Source organism: Ixodes scapularis, unplaced genomic scaffold (genome assembly GCF_016920785.2).
Source record: "Ixodes scapularis isolate PalLabHiFi unplaced genomic scaffold, ASM1692078v2 PGA_scaffold1__304_contigs__length_218370807, whole genome shotgun sequence".
Taxonomy (NCBI): domain Eukaryota; kingdom Metazoa; phylum Arthropoda; class Arachnida; order Ixodida; family Ixodidae; genus Ixodes; species Ixodes scapularis.
The window spans coordinates 82,561,107-82,580,635 of NW_024609846.1; the positions used below are offsets into that span (position 1 = coordinate 82,561,107).

General features: G+C 47.7%; 2 protein-coding genes and 2 long non-coding RNA genes across 4 annotated transcripts in view; 2 read left to right on the forward strand and 2 right to left on the reverse strand.

Moving 5' to 3' along the window:
* The window catches only part of LOC120837792 (serine/threonine-protein kinase Pink1, mitochondrial), a 42,469-nt gene extending 23,224 nt beyond the window's left edge, over positions 1-19,245 (forward strand). Inside the window, exons 6-7 of the mRNA XM_040207384.3 lie at positions 17,480-17,707; positions 18,515-19,245. Coding sequence (XP_040063318.1) covers positions 17,480-17,707; positions 18,515-18,751 — 465 coding nt within the window. The 3' untranslated portion in view covers positions 18,752-19,245. The remainder of the gene's footprint in view (positions 1-17,479; positions 17,708-18,514) is intronic.
* Positions 1,938-3,591, forward strand: LOC115330909. Its single transcript, XM_040207385.3, has 2 exons — positions 1,938-2,708; positions 3,509-3,591. Exons 1-2 carry the CDS (start codon positions 2,017-2,019, stop codon positions 3,522-3,524), a joined length of 708 nt encoding a protein of 235 aa, XP_040063319.3. The 5' UTR covers positions 1,938-2,016; the 3' UTR covers positions 3,525-3,591.
* LOC121836095 lies at positions 4,108-6,905 on the reverse strand. Its single transcript, XR_006077779.1, has 2 exons — positions 6,122-6,905; positions 4,108-4,296 (listed from the first exon to the last, which is right to left on the reverse strand). It is a non-coding gene; the product is annotated as an uncharacterized LOC121836095 (long non-coding RNA).
* LOC121836094 lies at positions 13,510-14,077 on the reverse strand. The gene is made up of 3 exons (XR_006077778.1): positions 14,058-14,077; positions 13,637-13,753; positions 13,510-13,541 (listed from the first exon to the last, which is right to left on the reverse strand). It is a non-coding gene; the product is annotated as an uncharacterized LOC121836094 (long non-coding RNA).
* Positions 19,246-19,529: the final 284 nt, after the last annotated feature.

Here is a 19,529-nt window from a genome sequence, read left to right on the forward strand (position 1 = left end):
GATGATGGAGAGGCGACCTCTGTGACTTGAGTGAAAGTAGTGATGACTATGAAAACACTGCGCGAGACAGCGGCCGCAGAGCCGCTTCGCCACAAACATTGTCCCGGAGTTTGTACACAAACAATCTCCCGGACTTTCCTGTCCTTACATTCAGTGTGAGACGTTGCCTTTATACGCCGAAATAATTTTACTTTTCCGGCGCCCATGCATACAAAATAGGTCCTGACCGGAATGACCATTAAGTTGGTCAGAGTATCTGACCGCAAAGGGTTAAGTCGTGTGTTGAACCACCAGAAACCGCCACTAATAACCGGAATCCCCGGAACCCGAGCGCAATGGGCGCAACATTGACCGCGCGTGCGAGCCACCATTACTCGATGGCGACGGCGATTGAGGCTGGCCTTTCCGGCCTTCCTTCGCTGTTGCACCGATGTTGGTCGCACCCTAGCTCTTGGCTTGATAATTCTCTGCTGCACACTATCCAAACCCGAAGCTCAGTCGTCTTTTTTGTTTTGTCAGTTGTCCTTTTATCAATACAGTATGGGGGCTTTTTGGACATGCCACCACCAAGCAAAACGCAGAAGTTTTTATCTTTAGAAGATACAGCTCGCATCCTGGCCGAAGTTGCAAGTGGACAGAAGAAATCTGGCATCGCAGAAAAGTTCGAAATTTTTTCGAGTTCTTTGTCGACGATCCTAAAGTCGGAAGATGCAATCGAAAAGGCTTTTGCATTGGGGACATCGGCCAAACGAAAGAAACTGACACCGTCGGCGTAAGGAAAGCTCGACAAGGCTATGTACACATGGTTTGTACAGAGATTTGTGCTTTACCAGTTCGGGTATGACATTTTTTTGTTAATTTCACAACAACAGAATTTTTGCTACAACAAATTTTTTCTCGTGCACCTTCAATTTTGTTGTAGCAGGATTGGACTGTATCTACATTGCAGTAAAATTTTAAAATTAAACTGGCATGCGTGAGTAGCATATGTTAAGCAGAGATGCCCTGATGACCTGTCTTAATCCTAGTGATTGAAGAAAAGATATTTGTTTATAGCAAGAATTATAATAAATCTCCATGATTAGGTATAGCTGGTCATCTCTATACACCTTTTCCGCGTAGTGGTCGCCATCTTGCGTGTTGCAGCGACAGCCGCGCCGTCTGGCGTACGGTTGTTGCGCGCCCATTTTGGTATGCGGAGAGCAGCGTTGTTCCTAGCTCCCGCGTTCTCCCCATTGACCCCGTGCATCGTATCTTCATTGTTTTCCCTTTAGTGAGTTCTTAATTTGTTTGTTATTGAAAGTGTGAATCATTCTTGTGTTCTGGTGTGTTTATTCGCCTTGATGGCGCCCGTTGTTGCGTCAACAGCGCCGAGAGGTTCGTCGCCAGCGTCGCCGGTAATCGAAATCGGAGGTATGTTCACTTTTCCTGAGCACGTTTACCAGTGTTTTACTCTTCGCGTGTTGTTGTTTGTGAAGAATGACAGTCTTCTGCGAATGACTGACGGAGGGTTTCTATGCGCGAGCGAGGGTGACCCTGGGCATAGAAGTATCGCCGTTTAATCGTAGAAATACAAGTTGGCGACGCGGGCCGAACGCTTTTTTGTTATGGTGCACCGTCGAGGGGTACGCCAGTTACCGGGACATCTGTACTTCGTATGACGCCCAGATGCGTCGGAACTATTCAGGAGATGGGGGTGAAAAGGGGGGGGGGGGGGGGGGGGGGGACGACGATTTTTCGCTCCTTTTTTCGTATTGTTTCGCTTAACGTATTTTAGCGGGCGTCGCTACCGAGCAACACACAAAATTATAGTGCACATCCTCGTAGGAATGAACGGAATGAAAAACAAAACTTGAGTAGCCAATAACAATCATTACACCCAGGGTCTTATATTTTCACCACAAGCTGCAAAATTCGTTCTACATTTGACTTGTCGAGGCCTATTACGGCACTTGTAGATGTCTGTTTCTATTCTGCCTATTTGCTTTTTTATGTGCTGATATTGGTGGAACTCTAATGTCACTAACTACCATTTCCCTAATTTTGTGTGGAATCTTATTTTCAGAGAACCGCCTTTACCCCCATCCAACCTGCATAACTACATGGGAGGACAACCTAAAGAAATGGCCAGAAATTCGTGCCCCACAAATAGTTTACTATCTTCTCAAGACCAAGGCCTGCGACTTGGAGGAGGTCAAGGCGTACAAGAGCCTCGACTCGTACAACTACGTGCAAAGCGGCTGGGTCGGAGCATTGCTGGTGCATGAGATTGACCCGTGCACACTTCTACTGAAAGGAACTGTTCAAGGTTCACAGTCTGTGAACAGGCCCAATGACGCATGGATTTGCGCGAAGAAAGACGGTGAGGTGATCACTGGTGGGTGCACATGCATGGCCGGCAAGGCAAGAGTTTGCAGCCACGTCGGGGCTGTCTTGTGGAAAGTGGACTGTGCGGCAAGTGCTGGTTTTACTGGGCAGGCATGCACCGATGCCGCAATGAACTGGAATCGGGGGACCAAGAAGAATGTTATGCCAGCACCCCTGCACAACATCAGCTTCCGGCTCCAGAAAGGAACTGCCAGGGCAGTAGAAAGAAGAGGGACTGAAGTTACGGAACCGAAGCAGGTCCATTCCCTTCGGGACGACCAGGAGCTCCAGCAGTTTCATGCAGCAGCTCCGTTCAAGAGCCTATTCTGCATACCAGGCAAGTATGAGCTATTCTTATAATTATTATGTCAAAACTCTGCGTAGTGAGCTTATGTGAAGTTAATTTTAAGTGGAAATGGCAGGTTCATTCCATCTGGTAACTACCCCAAACATGTGGAGCATTCATTTTGTCATGAAACAGTAGGGTCAAAGTAGCTGCCATATTCGTTTATTAATTGTCTAATTGTTAACCATTTGGAAGTCCAGTACCCTGGTCCATTTGGCAAGTTTGAATTGGGGCAAGCTCTGCTAACAACACTACTCAAAAACAATTGTTCCGTGCCCCTAAAAAGATGACGGCAATATTTAACAAAATAAGATCAGATGTGAAGCTTTACACGAGATAAATAACAAGATTAGAGCTCAAGGGCAACCATAGAGCTTGAGCAATCCAGCCTATCTGCACTACCTTAACAAGTGTACTTAGTGCATACATTACTGTTACAATAAATATATAACTCTTCCATGTTGAGCTTCTACAGACCCCTTTTTTAACCACAGAACTTGTTCCAACTGGTGAGTCACTGACCAGTCAGCTGTGTCTGCCACCCACTTTGATTTACCAGCATTCTGGTATCAGCAGAAAACACTTGAAAATAAAATATTCTGCGATATCAAATAAATTCCAACACCATTTTGTCTGTCCTTGACACATCAGGTACTATTTCTAAATGCAGAGATCACCTAAACAAGCTGCAAACGAGCTAAGGATGCCTGTTATCATTTGTTCTTGCTTTTCTAATGTAATTCATTGATATGAAGTTGTATGTTTCGTTTTTAATAAATTCTGTTTATATTGCAGGAACGCTTTTGCATGAGACCATCACAGCCTCTAGGCAGCCCCAGGCTCAACCAGTTGCCAAGGTGCCCGACCAGGCCCCAAGCCACCAAGACCATGATAGGGCAGAGACCCTTCCAGAATCGTGCCCAGCATGCAACTTATTTTATAGTGACTTCGTTGTACTAACTAGTACTGCAGCTGTGCAACTTGAAACTGGAACACGGGGCACTACAAATGCCTTGTGGAAAGATTCACGGAAGTTGCGCATCACAGCATCCAACGTTAAGTGCGTACCAAAGATGATAAAAACATCTCACGAGAAGGCCGTTCTAACCCTGACAGGCAGTTCATTCCATGGAAATGCTGCCACTAGACATGGACACATGTATGAACCTGTAGCGCGGCAGGCGTTCATTGTAAAGACAGGGTTCACAGTTTCCCTCTGTGGAACTGTAGTTTGCAGTGAGGAGCCCTGGCTCTCTGCTACTCCTGATGGCATCATCGAAAGTCAAAATGCCATTCTGGAGATAAAGTGTCCAGAGGTGCAAGACTGCAGGGCAATGATTGCCACTAATAAGAGGTATGATGTCCAGAGAAGAGATGACACATACACACTAAAAAAGACTGGAAGTAACGGCTTTTATAGCCAAGTACAGTACACAATGCTGTGCACAGGGAAGCAGCTCTGTTTTTTGTATGTGTGGTCAAAGAACAGTGATGTGTTGTTAGAGATTTCTTTCGATGGCAGCTTCATTGCTGAAAACACACCTCGGCTGAGCCGGTTTTATTTTTCTTCGATGTTGCCGCACCTTGAAAAGATGCAAAGGGGGGGCAAACTGAACATGTGCCTTGAATACAGGCGACTGGCCCTCATGTAATCAAACTTTTTCCAAAAAGTGACAAGAACAAAAGGTGAAATAAATGAAGCAGCAGGTGGAGCAGTGACAATGCTTCATACAACAAGCCAGTGTTGACTGTCGCCTGCTCGCCATGTTTTTCAAGGTTCGACGAGGTGTGAAGACTGTGCCATTTGTCTTTCACATTCCTTGAATTATTTCATATACACATACCACAATCGGTCAAGCAGAACAGAAATCAGTAACTTGCAAGTGTCCAAGAAGTAGAAAAACTGTCCAACTTTGGAAAATCTTGAAATGTACAACACATCAAGGACAGCTTACAAGGCTTTCGAGACCAGCGTCCTCGTCCTCGGCTATTGCATGTGTTGTCAAAGCTGAAGAGGGGACCACCGGTCCCAAACCAATCTTGAAACTGCACTTGAAGGGATGGTGAACCGAAATTTTGATATCAGAAAACATTGCAGGAGCTGTAGGCGGGAGACTACAATCCCTACAACACTACTCGTAAAATGATATCCCGAATGGACGGCCGCATTTTTGGAAAAAGGTCGAGATTGGACAATGCGCGTGATGTCAAGATGTCTCGTTTCCTCCTCTTCTCACTTCGCCCCCTCAAGGCGACGAGGCGGAGAAGACGTGAGGCTGTTCCTTCTCCTCCTCGGAGAAACGAGACGTAAGCACATCTGTCCAATGCGCCTCCTTTTCCTGAGAAATACGGTCATCCCTTCGAGATATCGCTGTACGAGTGATGTTTTGGTGTTTGTAGCATCCCGTTGCACGCTTTTGCCGCCGTGTTTTGTGGAATCCAGATTTCAGTTCAGCATCTCTTTAAACTGGTTAACATTTTAAGATTATCCTCGGCTAAGCAGGATCTTTTATTTATTAATATGTTATTTTTGTTTACGCTAGTACACATATCACAACGAAAGAGGTGAAATAATTGGCATGAGTAAAACGAGGCATGTGAAAAACCTACTTTTTTGCTAGACTAAGTCCGTAAGCCAAGTTTTATCCTTTGCATCAAATAAGAATACTAACACTTTCAATCTAAAGGGGAGGTGAAACAATTTACTACACAAACATGCAGCATATAACTTATATTTTGTTTGTATCAACGTAAGTAAAAGTAAATGCAGACTTTCCCTAAAATATTGTGATTTTTCATGTTCTCGCGAAGCAAAAGCCAGATTATTTCCCAACTTGCAGCAGCATGTGGCAGCCATGAGAAAAATGGCCCGAAGTTACCACGAGCTACGCCACAGTGAATGAGCAAGTTGCGTGTGTAAGCGTGCCATTCACCTGAAGTCAACCAAATTATCCCCTTCCGATGCTTTCATGACAAGCGAGCAAAAACGGATGTCCATACTTATGTTTTTTCACTCATCCAAGATTGGCTACCTGCCACGACCATTACCGATGCCGACTGGCTATAATGTTCCAAGGCGATCGAACCAAAGTTTGAAAAGTGTTCCTATCTGAGGCGAAAGGTCCTCTTCCCACCGATGAAAAAAGGAAGGTCACGAGCATGCTTGAGAACACAGTGACTCAGTAGACAGTGTAACAGTTGAAAGATACCATGAACTTCAATTTGTATTATTTTTACAGCAACAGCTCTTAGCGAGATCCTGCTGGGGGAATAACGTTGACATCCTGCTCAAAACTTCACAGTGCCTCGAGCAAATGCACAGCTAGTGAATGCATCAAAAAGCAACGACCACGTGATCAAAACCACAAACACTAGTTGAGGGCCAGGCATTTGAAAGACATGCCTTACCGTTCTCACTCTGAGGGTGGATGTAACAGAAACCCCACTTTTTCCGGAGCATGCACACGACCATCCGAGCAGACGAACTTGCACGTTGTATGGCTAGACCTTGGAAAGTTTGTAGCGGGTCCAAAGAAAATGACTTTTAGTTACGGCACGGGAGTGGAATTGAGAGCGGAAGTGGTGTAAAAATTCTCGGAACTGTGCTCAGGAGGCAGTGCAGAAACGACAATGATGTCACAGTGTTGGCGAATTACGTGATTGCTGAGCTCCTGTTGCTGTGACGTATGTCGTGCAATTGTGTAAACCCACTATTGTTAAAAAAATATCTAGTGCACTTAAGCAATGAAAGGTTTTTGTTCTGAAGTTTGAAAATTGTTCCACTCCCCAATTAAGTGAGCAAGAAAATAAACAAAAAACTTCCATCCTGCAGACAAGAGATCAAAACAAACACACCTACAAAAATTGTACTCAACATCAGCGATGTGAGGCACACAAAGGAAACACGGATAGAGCAATGATCATAAACCACACTACCAAGTCTGTCCAAGGAAATAAAACCTGTCTTGAGCCGCATAGGTACTGGAAACTGCATGAGAATGCGACACTAGCTGTAGTGGCAGAATGCAAAAGCTGGAGAATATGTTACCAGAATCGAAAAATGGAAACACGAAATTTCTCTATAAATAGACGACTACCTCAGCGTAATGCATGTAGAACAGAACAAATGCCACTAAATGCCTGTGGTGTTTATTTTAAAAACAAATAACAAACAATAGCCAATGACAGAATTTGCTATCAGAATTTGTCTACTGAGAGCAGCTGCAGTCGACCTAGATTCTATCCCTGCTGGGGCTATGTTGATTTTATACACAACTTTAACGAACATGTCGGTCGTTACGACGCTTGTTCATATCTAGTTTCCTATTGTAAACAACCCATAAACCACATTCTGTGCTAGAAGTATGGTCTCAAAAAAAAAAAAAAAAAAACAATACTGCATTTCTTACTCGCAAATTTTTCCCACCGGAGCATTAGATACATCTAGAATACCATTTTTTTTCGTTTGCCCCGAGTATTTGGATGATCCAGGTAACTTCAAGTTGTCGAACTTTCACATTCTCTCACCACTGCTAGCCTGACATTCCCAGTTTCATCTTTTGGCAACAAATAATTTGTCTATGCACGCCAAAAACCGGGTTTCATTTTCTTGATCAGACCCAGTACATTAGAACGGAACATGTAGAAAACAAGCTCGAGAATTCAGTGTCTACAGAGTCAGTGTCTACACATCAACGCTGGCACTTGCCGCTGTTCCTTGCGTTGCAATCAGAGGTGCCTTCAGATTGCACAGTCCTGCGCAGATGAAGACCATATCACTCATGGTTCTCCTCGACGTTATGGTTAACGCTGACTTGAAGATACGGTACGTTTTAATGCGATTAATCGCTCTCTCAACATGTATCCGTAATGAGGCGATTCTTCTCGTTCGAGTCACATCGAGCTCGGAGAGCTGGGATTTCCCTGCGAATAATAAAGAAGACATATGATTGTTTAGTTTTACTAACGCTGCATCCTGCAGTACCTTTGACCAGTCCTTCCATTGCAAGCTGCATATATAGCATGCTGACTTTAGTAAGGAATACGTCACATCAACACAATTTCTGGCTATGCACTGAACTAGAAACAATGGAGGACATGTAGAACTAAGGAAATCACAACAAACATTAAGAAATATGTGAGTTGCAGATTTACTGCAAGCGTGCGGGGAGAGAGTGCCAAGCTCTGACTGGAAGGAATATTGGGCTAGCTGCATTTGTCTCCAGAGTCTCCCTCTAATCAAAGCGAAATTAGAGCTCGGTGCTCCGACATCCCTGTGCGCTCTCATGTACTCCTCTCTCCGTTTCTCCTTGCATACAAAACACGCAAACTGTTTTCTCATGGCAGTACTATCCTTGACAAAGTTGAAGAATGGCTACTTCATGTAGTGCTTCACAATAGTTTCTGAAGTGCTACGTCTCAAAACCATGGCTTGGCTGCGGCCAAAATAGCATTTCGATGAAAAAAAAGACAGCTTGTGTGCTGTGTTTTGTGTACATGCAATGCCAGACATGCAAAGCATGCTTGAGTTGCTCCTATTAGCTTAAAATGCTTGGCGAGATTAAGAATTAAGAAGCATGTTCCCACTATTTCGGCAGATAAGGAAAGTTGCCGGAGGTATCCACTCAAAGAAGTTGGATGTTGTGCACCAACAAGTTGACAAGTCTAGTGCCAAGCCACTGGAGAGCGCAGCACTCTGGCCACCGAAATAGCTGGGCAAAGCAGCATGAAGCACTGCACAATGCAAGCACATACTTATAACAGATCAAACTTGCATTGCAAACATTTGAGGATCCACATTCACATTTAAGTAAACACAGTCATATTTCCTATGGCTGGGTGATTGATAGACTAACCTCACAATTAATTGAATATTATTTTTAACTAAGTAAACCCCCCAAAAAATCTTTTTTTTTTTTTTTTTTTACGGTTTCCGTGCTTTTAAAAGGTTAGTCCATTCATCTGTGGGGAACACAAAAATGCCAATAACATTCATCACATTTAGGCTCGGATTGCTTCCAACTTAAGCTTAGTTCAATATAAGGCCCAGTCTGCAGCCAGAGACGAGGACACCTCTCCTCGATTCTGTCTCTGACCCAGAAAGAAGGAAATCCCTCCTTTCTGCAGGAATTAGCTCCCAGGTGAACACCTTTTAGATAGCAAGGCTCATAGGCCTGAATATTGTACAGCACCTGAAGAGGCAAGCATGAGGCACAAATGAGACACGAGTGCTGCATCAGTGTTTGGCTGAGGATCATGTTCAATCAGTGAGGATACAAGTCTCGTCTCAGTGCTGCCGCAACACTTGTATCCAATCTGTGCACATTTGCCTGTTTAGATGACATAAAATAAGGCCAGTGCCTTATTTTATGTCATCCCAAGGCCCGTTTCTTATGTTACATTATATCATAGTACTCGCTAGGCTTCCTCATTTTAGAAGTCGAGTCAGTAATGAAGAAAGTTCCGTGCGTCTTTGTTCAACGTCTCGCAAGCATCTATTTAGCGCTGCAGGAATGATTGTGAAGTGAATGACCCTGCTCATGCCAGATAACATCAGGAAACCTCTTTGCCTTCACAGTTGGGAGTAATATTTTGTCATTTGAGCATTATCAATTGAAGGTTCAAGTTTATCCCCAGCTGAAAAAGTGCATTGCATTGTTTATCACACAGCAAAAGGAAGCAACGAAGAACAGGCGTCCTTGCTCTTTTCACAATATATTGAGCCTGAACATCAGTGCAACCAAAAATTTGACTATTGCAAGGCAATGAGACTGGCTAAAATTTTAAACCAAGAACCAGCCCTAGTTATCTCCAAGAGTATAACTAACACAAAGCATTTGCAGACAGGACATGAATAAACAGTGCCTGCATTAGGGTTCATGCCATGCAATCGTCTTACCCTTTGTGAACGCCGGCTTGTTCAACTTCACCCCTTGAAGCTCCAGGTGGGCATCCAAAGTAAACCCACGATCAGCCATAATCTCATCGCCACACTGGAAGTGGTCCTCGACCCCGCAGTGCCGCACAATGTATTTATCGGAAGCCCTCCCACCATACACATCTGACACATACATAATGAAGCCATTGGGGGCGATAACTGTAAGAAATTTGACCGTGTTGTTTGCCTTGTAAGAGCTGAATGTCTGTGCTCGAGCCATGAGCTTCTTAGGCCTCTGCAGAATGACTTCCGTGCAATCAAAGATGCAGGTAGTCCTGCCGTAACCGCCTTCAACAAAAGAGGCAGGCATACTGTTTTCTATGCGTGACCGTGGCAGCCAGAAAACAACATAGCTCATGATCTTCTTTAGGATCCGAAGCATTCTTTTCACAATGTCACAAATTCTAGTGACCGAGGTCTCAAACCTCCTAGCTAGGTCCCCATAAAGGAGGCCTAGGCGCAATCTCATGAGTGTTATCAGAAGCTGGTCTTCTGCGGACAACTGAGAGTTGGTGGTGGTCATTTTACAGACGGCCTCCGCGAGACTTAGAAACACGGTCTTCGAGACACCCGTATAAAACATTATATCTGAAGCCGACATTTTCAGCGCGATGGCAGGTTTTCGAGACTCCTTGAAGGAGTAGCTGTGGTCCTCTAGTTCCAGAGCTTCCCACTGGGTTTCTTGGTCTTTTGTTGTCACCTGAGAAATGTAAAACCAAAGAAGTTAGTCAGCTTACAAAGATTACGCTGCTTAAAGAAGCCAATAACTTACTGTAGGGCAGTGTCGCGCTTCCAGAGGGCCTTGATCATTAAGTCCAGCCTGCAAAACCTAAACCACAATCCACATGAATGAGACGTTAGGCAGCCTGAACTACTACATCTCTCATATAACAGGGAGGCACTGACTTGATCGAATGACGTTTTAGCGAACGCCCACGTTTCATCGAATGACACTTTAGCGAATAGTCGGACGCCGCGAAGCGGCGTTTTTGGGTGGGCCAAGTGAGTTCATATTTTTGTAATGAGTTGCCGCAGACTGTCGCCGCGAAGCGGCGTAAAGCGTAGCGCGACGAATGGGTTAACGCGCGCCCCCGTTTTTCGCTAAAACGACCATTCGCTCAAATGTCGCCGTTCGCTAAAATGTCATTCGCTCTTGTGATATGGACCCCATATAACACTGTACTGCAATGATGATGTTTCATTTACATAAACCTGTGCAGCACTACACTTTCGTAAAGGGATGGATGAGGACTTACCAAATCTAAAGGCACCACCGTAACTTTGATTGTTGTTGTCAATGGCAGAGCCTCAGGCTGCGGAGCAGGCGTAGTCGTGGGACCAGCGGAGTATCCTGGGTTCTGTTGATGTGCAAACACAAATGCGTAAGAACAGTAAGAATGGACTTGTGAACAGCAGCCTGCACTGAGCCAAAAATGCAGTCTGCTTACAGCATCCAGCAGCTTGTCGGCTTTCGGCAACGGGCTCAGCACAGGCAGCTGGAGCGGCAGAGTCTTGGGTTCTGGGGCCGGCGTTGGACCAGCTGGGTGAATTGGGGTTTCCTGATGTGCAAATACAGATGCATAAAAACAGTAAGAACTTAAGAACTAACTCACAAACAGTGGCCCGCAGAGCACCCGAAAGGGGGTTAGCTTACAGCATCCAGCAGCCGGTCAGCTTTCTGCAAGAAGCTCCGCACGGGCGGCTGGAGCGGCAGAGTCTTGGGTTCTAGGGCCGGCGGAGTTGTGGGACCAGCTGGGTGAACTAGGGTTTCCTGATGTGCAAATACAGATGCATAAAAACAGTAAGAACTTAGGAACTAACTCACAAACAGTGGCCCGAAGAGCACCCGAAAGGGGGTTAGCTTACAGCATCCAGCAGCCGGTCAGCTTTCTGCAAGAAGCTCCGCACGGGCGGCTGGAGCGGCAGAGTCTTGGGTTCTAGGGCCGGCGGAGTCGTGGGACCAGCTGGGTGAACTAGGGTTTCCTGATGTGCAAATACAGATGCATAAAAACAGTAAGAACTTAGGAACTAACTCACAAACAGTGGCCCGCAGAGCACCCGAAAGGCGGTTAGCTTACAGCATCCAGCAGGCGGTCAGCTTTCTGCAAGAAGCTCCGCACGGGCGGCTGGAGCAGCAGAGTCTTGGGTTCTGGGGCCAGCGTTGGCGTTGGACCAGCTAGGTGAACTGGGGTTTCCTGATGTGCAAATACAGATGCATAAAAACAGTAAGAACTTAAGAACTAACTCACAAACAGTGGCCCGAAGAGCATCCGAAAGGGGGTTTGCTTACAGCATCCAGCAGCCGGTCAGCTTTCTGCAAGAAGCTCCGCACGGGCGGCTGGAGCAGCAGAGTCTTGGGTTCTGGGGCCAGCGTTGGCGTTGGACCAGCTGGGTGAACTGGGGTTTCCTGATGTGCAAATACAGATGCATAAAAACAGTAAGAACTTAAGAACTAACTCACAAACAGTGGCCCGAAGAGCATCCGAAAGGGGGTTAGCTTACAGCATCCAGCAGCCGGTCAGCTTTCTGCAAGAAGCTCCGCACGGGCGGCTGGAGCAGCAGAGTCTTGGGTTCTGGGGCCAGCGTTGGCGTTGGACCAGCTGGGTGAACTGGGGTTTCCTGATGTGCAAATACAGATGCATAAAAACAGTAAGAACTTAAGAACTAACTCACAAACAGTGGCCCGAAGAGCATCCGAAAGGGGGTTAGCTTACAGCATCCAGCAGCCGGTCAGCTTTCTGCAAGAAGCTCCGCACGGGCGGCTGGAGCAGCAGAGTCTTGGGTTCTGGGGCCAGCGTTGGCGTTGGACCAGCTGGGTGAACTGGGGTTTCCTGATGTGCAAATACAGATGCATAAAAACAGTAAGAACTTAAGAACTAACTCACAAACAGTGGCCCGCAGAGCACCCGAAAGGGGGTTAGCTTACAGCATCCAGCAGCCGGTCAGCTTTCTGCAAGAAGCTCCGCACGGGCGGCTGGAGCGGCAGAGTCTTGGGTTCTAGGGCCGGCGGAGTCGTGGGACCAGCTGGGTGAACTAGGGCTTCCTGATGTGCAAATACAGATGCATAAAAACAGTAAGAACTTAGGAACTAACTCACAAACAGTGGCCCGCAGAGCACCCGAAAGGGGGTTAGCTTACAGCATCCAGCAGCCGGTCAGCTTTCTGCAAGAAGCTCCGCACGGGCGGCTGGAGCAGCAGAGTCTTGGGTTCTGGGGCCAGCGTTGGCGTTGGACCAGCTGGGTGAACTGGGGTTTCCTGATGTGCAAATACAGATGCATAAAAACAGTAAGAACTTAAGAACTAACTCACAAACAGTGGCCCGAAGAGCATCCGAAAGGGGGTTTGCTTACAGCATCCAGCAGCCGGTCAGCTTTCTGCAAGAAGCTCCGCACGGGCGGCTGGAGCAGCAGAGTCTTGGGTTCTGGGGCCGGCGTTGGCGTTGGACCAGCTGGGTGAACTGGGGTTTCCTGATGTGCAAATACAGATGCATAAAAACAGTAAGAACTTAAGAACTAACTCACAAACAGTGGCCCGAAGAGCACCCGAAAGGGGGTTAGCTTACAGCATCCAGCAGCCGGTCAGCTTTCTGCAAGAAGCTCCGCACGGGCGGCTGGAGCAGCAGAGTCTTGGGTTCTGGGGCCGGCGTTGGCGTTGGACCAGCTGGGTGAACTGGGGTTTCCTGATGTGCAAATACAGATGCATAAAAACAGTAAGAACTTAAGAACTAACTCACAAACAGTGGCCCGCAGAGCACCCGAAAGGGGGTTAGCTTACAGCATCCAGCAGCCGGTCAGCTTTCTGCAAGAAGCTCCGCACGGGCGGCTGGAGCAGCAGAGTCTTGGGTTCTGGGGCCAGCGTTGGCGTTGGACCAGCTGGGTGAACTGGGGTTTCCTGATGTGCAAATACAGAGGCATAAAAACAGTAAGAACTTAAGAACGAACTCACAAACAGTGGCCCACAGAGCATCCGAAAGGGGGTTTGCTTACAGCATCTAGCAGCCGGTCGGGTTTCTGCAACAAGCTCCGCACAGACGGCTGAAGCAGCTGAGTCTTAGGTTGTGGGGCCGGCGGAGTCGTGGGACCAGCTAGATGAACTGGAGTTTCCTGATGTGCAAATACAGAGGCGTAAAGACAGCAAGAACTTAAGAACTAACTTACAAACAGTGGCCCACACAAACAGTGGCACCCGAAAGGCCGTTTGCTTACAGCATCCAGCAGCTGGTCAGCTTTCTGCAAGAAGCTTAGCACGGGCGGCTGGAGCGGCAGAGTCTTGGGTAGTGGGGCGGGCGGAATTGTTGGACCAGCGGGGTGTACTGGGGTTTCCTGATATGAGAACACAGGCATAGCAACAGTCAAAACTAACTCACAAACAGCGGCTCGCAGAGCACCCGAAAGGCGGTCTGCTTACAGCATCCAGCAGCCGGTCGGCTTTCCGCAACAAGCTCCTCACAGACGGCTGGAGCGGCACAGTTTTGGATTGTGGGGCCGGCGGAGTCGGGCGATCAGCGGGGTATACTGGGGTTTCCTGATGAGCAAACATAGAGGCGTAACAACAGTAAGAATAAACTCGTGAACTGCAGCCCGCACTAAGCCAAAACTGCAGTCTGCTCACAGCATCCAGCAACTGGTCGACTTTCTGCAACAGGCTCCGCGCAGGCAGCTGGAGGGTCCGAGTCTTTGGTTGTGAAGACGGCGGAGTCGTGGGACCAGTGGAGTGTACTGGGTTTTGCTGATACAGAAACACAAAGGTGTAACAGCAGTAAAAATGGACTCGCAAGCAGCAGCTGCGCTGTGGCTGGCTTGATCCTCAATAGACTACGGAATTTGGGAACGTCAGTTAAGACGCAGTGAAATTTCATTTGTATCAGCCAAGACACTGTTCTTCTGGTGTTAGTCTATCGTAGCACTCTAAATTTATTAGCAAATACAGATTATGACTGTCCAGCATCTGCTTCTTCAAATAACAAATTTGATTCTGTAAACTACATCATTAAATCAAACACTGGCTTTTGTTTATTTATTTTTTGTTCCTAAAAGTTGAGCGTCAGCTGTTTAAAAAAATTACAGATTTACAACATTGTTATAAATCAATAAGGTGTGCATATTCAGGTCTTTAACTATGAACCGCATATGAGCGATTCTTCCAATAACGGGACGAAACGCTTGCAATTCAGCCTTTACTAATATGACACTACGCCAATCACCTTCAGCGGACAGCCTGTCGACGAGCCTGATGGAGAGTCATCTGCGAGCTTCTGTAATGAGAAAATACACAAATGTCTCATCGCGTCAACGACGTGATTTTATAAGCAGGAAATGTCCAAGCATCAATTACCGATTTCTTGAGGGGTGGTACGGACATCCTCTGCAATCGTCTTCGGCCTACAATAACCTACAGGAAGCACCAATCGAGCAATAAACACAGGTTCCAAGTACCAAAAGCAACGGCAAATAGCAAACAACAAATATGGCAAAGTAGCAGAAGTAACCAAAATAGCACAGTACCTTGCGATCATAGCCCAGAAAGAGCATCGGAACTGGGTTCTGCTTGGTTCGCTTGCCGTCGACGAAATGCCGCGAACAAACTCTCGACGATGACCCCGGCACGAAGTCTTTCCTGTAGACACTTGCCACCCACTTACGTCGCAAATCAGGATCAGCGGGGAAGCGATGTAAGGTGTATACGCTACAGCCGCATTCGCTTTGCGACTTCTTGTGTTCGGTGCACAATTTGTCGCGCGCTATCTTCCGTTTTCGGAAATTGCTGCTGCAGCCAACGACTGCGCAGTGGTAGCCCGATGACCAAGTATGCACGGACATGATACCTCGACGTATTAATCCACCTTATTACAACACACTGCCCTGTCAAGGGCTTCAAAACCCATTTTACGCGCACCACTTCCGCACCGTACGATCCAGCTAGGCGTGCTCCCGCATACCGGAAGTGCTAGAACCGGAAGAACTATTCTCGCTATGCGCCGAGTCGCCGAGTCGAGGCTACGCACGTTACGCGCTGGGTCGAGGTTACGCGGAAAAGGTCTATGGGCTCAAATTTATGTCAAATGCGTCGTTTAATTTCCATCAAATGCAGGCATTGGACTTTCGGAGGCCACAGTCAATAACATTCGGCCAAAACATTTATCGCTTTGAATTTGCTTCAAACTCAAAATCCACTATTCGCACACACCTGATACTGGTCAAACGGTAGCGGAGTCTGCTCCTCGTGCAGAAAGCTGTCACAAGCTTCGCTTCGCCGTTCCGATTGGCTCGAGAGGGCCGTAGCACTCACCGTTTGCCAAGTTTTTCCGAGACAAAGTATAGAGTACTCTGTGAATTGGCATGGATTCCCGTAAACTTGCCTGTGGATCCCTTGGTGTTTTTGAGCCACTGTTTGTAAACTGCCGAATTGAGGCTGGTTCACACACCTGTGACTGCTTATGACCTAATGCCTTACAAGCTCTTGTGATCTCCTACGACAAGAGAACACACTGGCACAAGCTATCGGGTTGCCGTAGAACACTTACAACTTCCATATACCGTATTTACTCGCATAATGAACACACTCGCGCAATGAACGCACCTCCAATTTTCGGCTCCGCAAGTCGTGAACTGCGTCCAACTCGGCCAGCCACCGAGCCCACCGAGCCAATTTCTTTTGCCGCCAAGGGGCCGGGCCGAGAAACGCCAGACGTAGCAGTGCACGCGTGTGAATGGCTGCAAGCGTATAGTTGTGGAAGCGATCAACGTCAAAACAGAGTGGCGCACACACCTAACAAAGCTGTAGTCAAAGCATTTCCCAGCTCCGGACACGTTTCGCCCGTCGGATGTGCCGACATCAACAAACGTGCCATCGTCCGTGGTCCGCTTCCGAATGGTGAAATCGTGCAAGTGGTTAGGTCTAAGAATGGCCATTTTGCTCTCTTTGCTGAGCGAACTTTGTATGGCGCTTTTCCTTTGTAGAGAGGCACGCCGAAAGCACCCCAAGAAAGGTTTGCAATTTGTGGAGCACGTTTACTGCGGCACGCCCTCAACCGGCCGTGGGTGCGCCTCCGTCAGTGGAGACGTGCCGCAGTACCCTGCTGTGTCATATAGACCAGTGACTGCTCTGTTCTATGGGCGCCGCCATGTTCGTTTATGCTGACGCCATGGCACAGTGGGGGGCTGCGCTGTTTTGGAACACTGTTTTTTTAGAAACCTTCGCACATATCAAAGAACACCAAAAATGCATGGTCACGAAGCTCCAAGAACAACAGCAATGCCTAGAGTGCTGTAAAAATAAAAAAAGATCTTGTTTTATGTGCAGCCCCTCTCTTCACAAGAGCTTGCATTTTGGAATATTATTTCCCATTATTGTCACAGGGGGCCAGGATTTCAGACACTGGTCTGTAGGCAGCTAAAACATTTGTGAAAAGTGTGTAAGTGCAAAACTTTTACCCTGCGTAATGAATGCACCCTCCAAATACTATGTGTCAGTTTTTCGGGAAAAAAGCGCATTCATTATGTGGGTAAATACGGCATTTTATTATTTTTTTATTTGCTCAAAAAAACTTTTAACGATGTTATGAATGACCATTTCTCATAGGTGGTACATACATTTGATCTCGTAAATACGACAAAGCCTTCGCTCCAGTAAAATGTGGTTCCAGAGCCACCTCGTACAAGGCGCCAGCCAGCCAGAACTCGGTTGTATGCAGAAGCAAGCGTGTGAACTAGCCTTTGCGCGGCACCACGATTCCGGCTGCAAAGATTCCGTGGCACGGGCCGTCCCGTCCATGGCGTCTCTGGGCCGCCCAGTGCGGGCGTGACTTTGAAGGCGCATTGTTCCTCCAGGTGGCCGGAGCGCAGCCGGGGCCGCTTTCCTGGATCGACTACGGACGGGCGGACGTGTGGGCGGTGGGGGCACTCTGCTACCCACTGTGGGGGCTGCCCCTCCCCTTTGGGGGAGGGGTCCTGGATAGCCGCAGCTACCGGGAGCAGGACCTGCCATCCCTGCCCAAAGACGCGCCGCCGGCCGTCAGGGCGCTCGTCAGGGACATGCTGCATAGGGACCCCCAGCAGGTGGGGCCCACCTCATCGTGCGGAGGCTTACGGCTTCAAATCTAGACTATGATTTTCATTTTTGACGTCGCTAGGGTCAAATATTACAGTTCTTACACCTGACACCGGTACTTTTAAAGACAAAATGGTGTTAGAACCTAACCGAATTGCCGCCAGACTTCGAGAGTTTTTGTACCGTTTGAGCATGGGGCCCCTCTGCTGCTAAGCTGTTGTCACTACTTTGTGCCGCAAAAATGTGGCATTTTCTTCGTGCGATGTGCGCTTCTCTGAGGAATCATAGTGTGAATACTTCTTTTACTGCCCTCCACCTTTCAAACTAAACCGTGTATTCTAGACCAGCTCATCTGCATCCAGTTGTATTTTTCGTCTGTTGCTGTTGCTCAACCAGAACTGTCTGGTGTTCTTATAAGCATTAAAGCAGGCAGTGAATGCTCAGTTATACTTGTCCCAACTAGTCGGGCATTTCTGAAAAATACGGCAAAAATGTTCGAAAGACGGGAGAATTTGCGATTAAAATGAGTCACGACATCCCAAGCAGAGTTAACGTCACGGACGAATGTGATGTCGCAGACGAAGGTAATTGTCATTTCACTGGGAGCGAGGCATTTCTTCAGAAAAACGGATATAATGCCCTTTATTCCCATACAGAAATAAAATATTTGCCCTTGCAGGTCACCCCCCTTGCCCCCTCCTCCCCTCTCTTCCCTTAAATTGGCCACTGTTGAGAACCCATGATGCAGTGGAAAGGCAAACAGAGTTGCCCTTCAAGTTGGTCACCAGCTTCTGACGCTCCCCCCTCACGTGCAGCGTCCCAGCGCAGCCTTTGCGGCTACGGTGTGCCAGCTCCTGTTGTGGGGTCCTCCCGGGCTGCTGCTGCCAGGTAACAGAAGAAGTGCCCGTCTGCTGGTGCGCTGGCTGTGCTGCTCCCTGGGCCGCCTGGTGCGTGGCAAGGCCAACCCGCTGGTGGGAAGCCTACTGGCCAGGGCCAGTCTGGCAACCCTCCGGGAAGCCCTCCAGTACCTGCACCAGGCTGCCGCAGAGTAGGGCGGCAAAGCGCTCCGCTAACCAACGACTCGTTATACGCCGGACCGACGGACGGGGGCGAGCACTGACGTTGTAGGGTTGCCCTTTTCAGAGATGCCTTGGGGGATGGAGGTGGAGCCACCGTGTTGACGTCATAACTCGAATATATAAATAGAGAGTTAGTGAAAAAAAAAAAAAAAAGAGCCTGTTTCTATTTGACAATGTGCTTTAGACAACGTTACTAGAATATAGCCATAGAGCCTGCTTTGAAAAAGGTGGCTCACCTCCGTACTCGAGCACCAAACTAAAGGCGACCGCAACGCGGCCATTTCTCCCGCAGCGGCCACTCGGGGGAACTGCATGGCTGCACGCATAGGCGTAGACTACAGGGGCGCATCAGGCCATGATCCTTACCGAGACGCTGTTTACATCGCATGTAACGAGCTTCTAGTAGTTGTCCTGATATTCTTCAGCCGCAGGCTTTATTTCCATGTATTAAAGAGAAAAGACTCGTGGCCGAGTGGATTGCTGCTTCAGAAGCACAGGGGCCTGGGTTCTACCCCCACAACTTCGTAGCTGGCACAAGCATTTTGTTTTTCAAATTTGTGCTCGCCGGCGCATTTGCCGTGGTACCGGCAACGAACACACAGCTACGCTTGCACGGTAATTGACATTGATACACAGCGACGGACACATGGCGATATACATACGCTGTAAAATGTACCCCCTAAAATAGACTACTGATAATTGCCAATGTCAAAAAAATTGCGTAAGGAAACCACCCCCCCCCCCCGGGAAA

Bases quoted from the DNA above. Each gene is read 5' to 3' on its own strand.
- LOC115330909 (XM_040207385.3), top strand. From the start codon at position 2,017: ATGTCACTAACTACCATTTCCCTAATTTTGTGTGGAATCTTATTTTCA.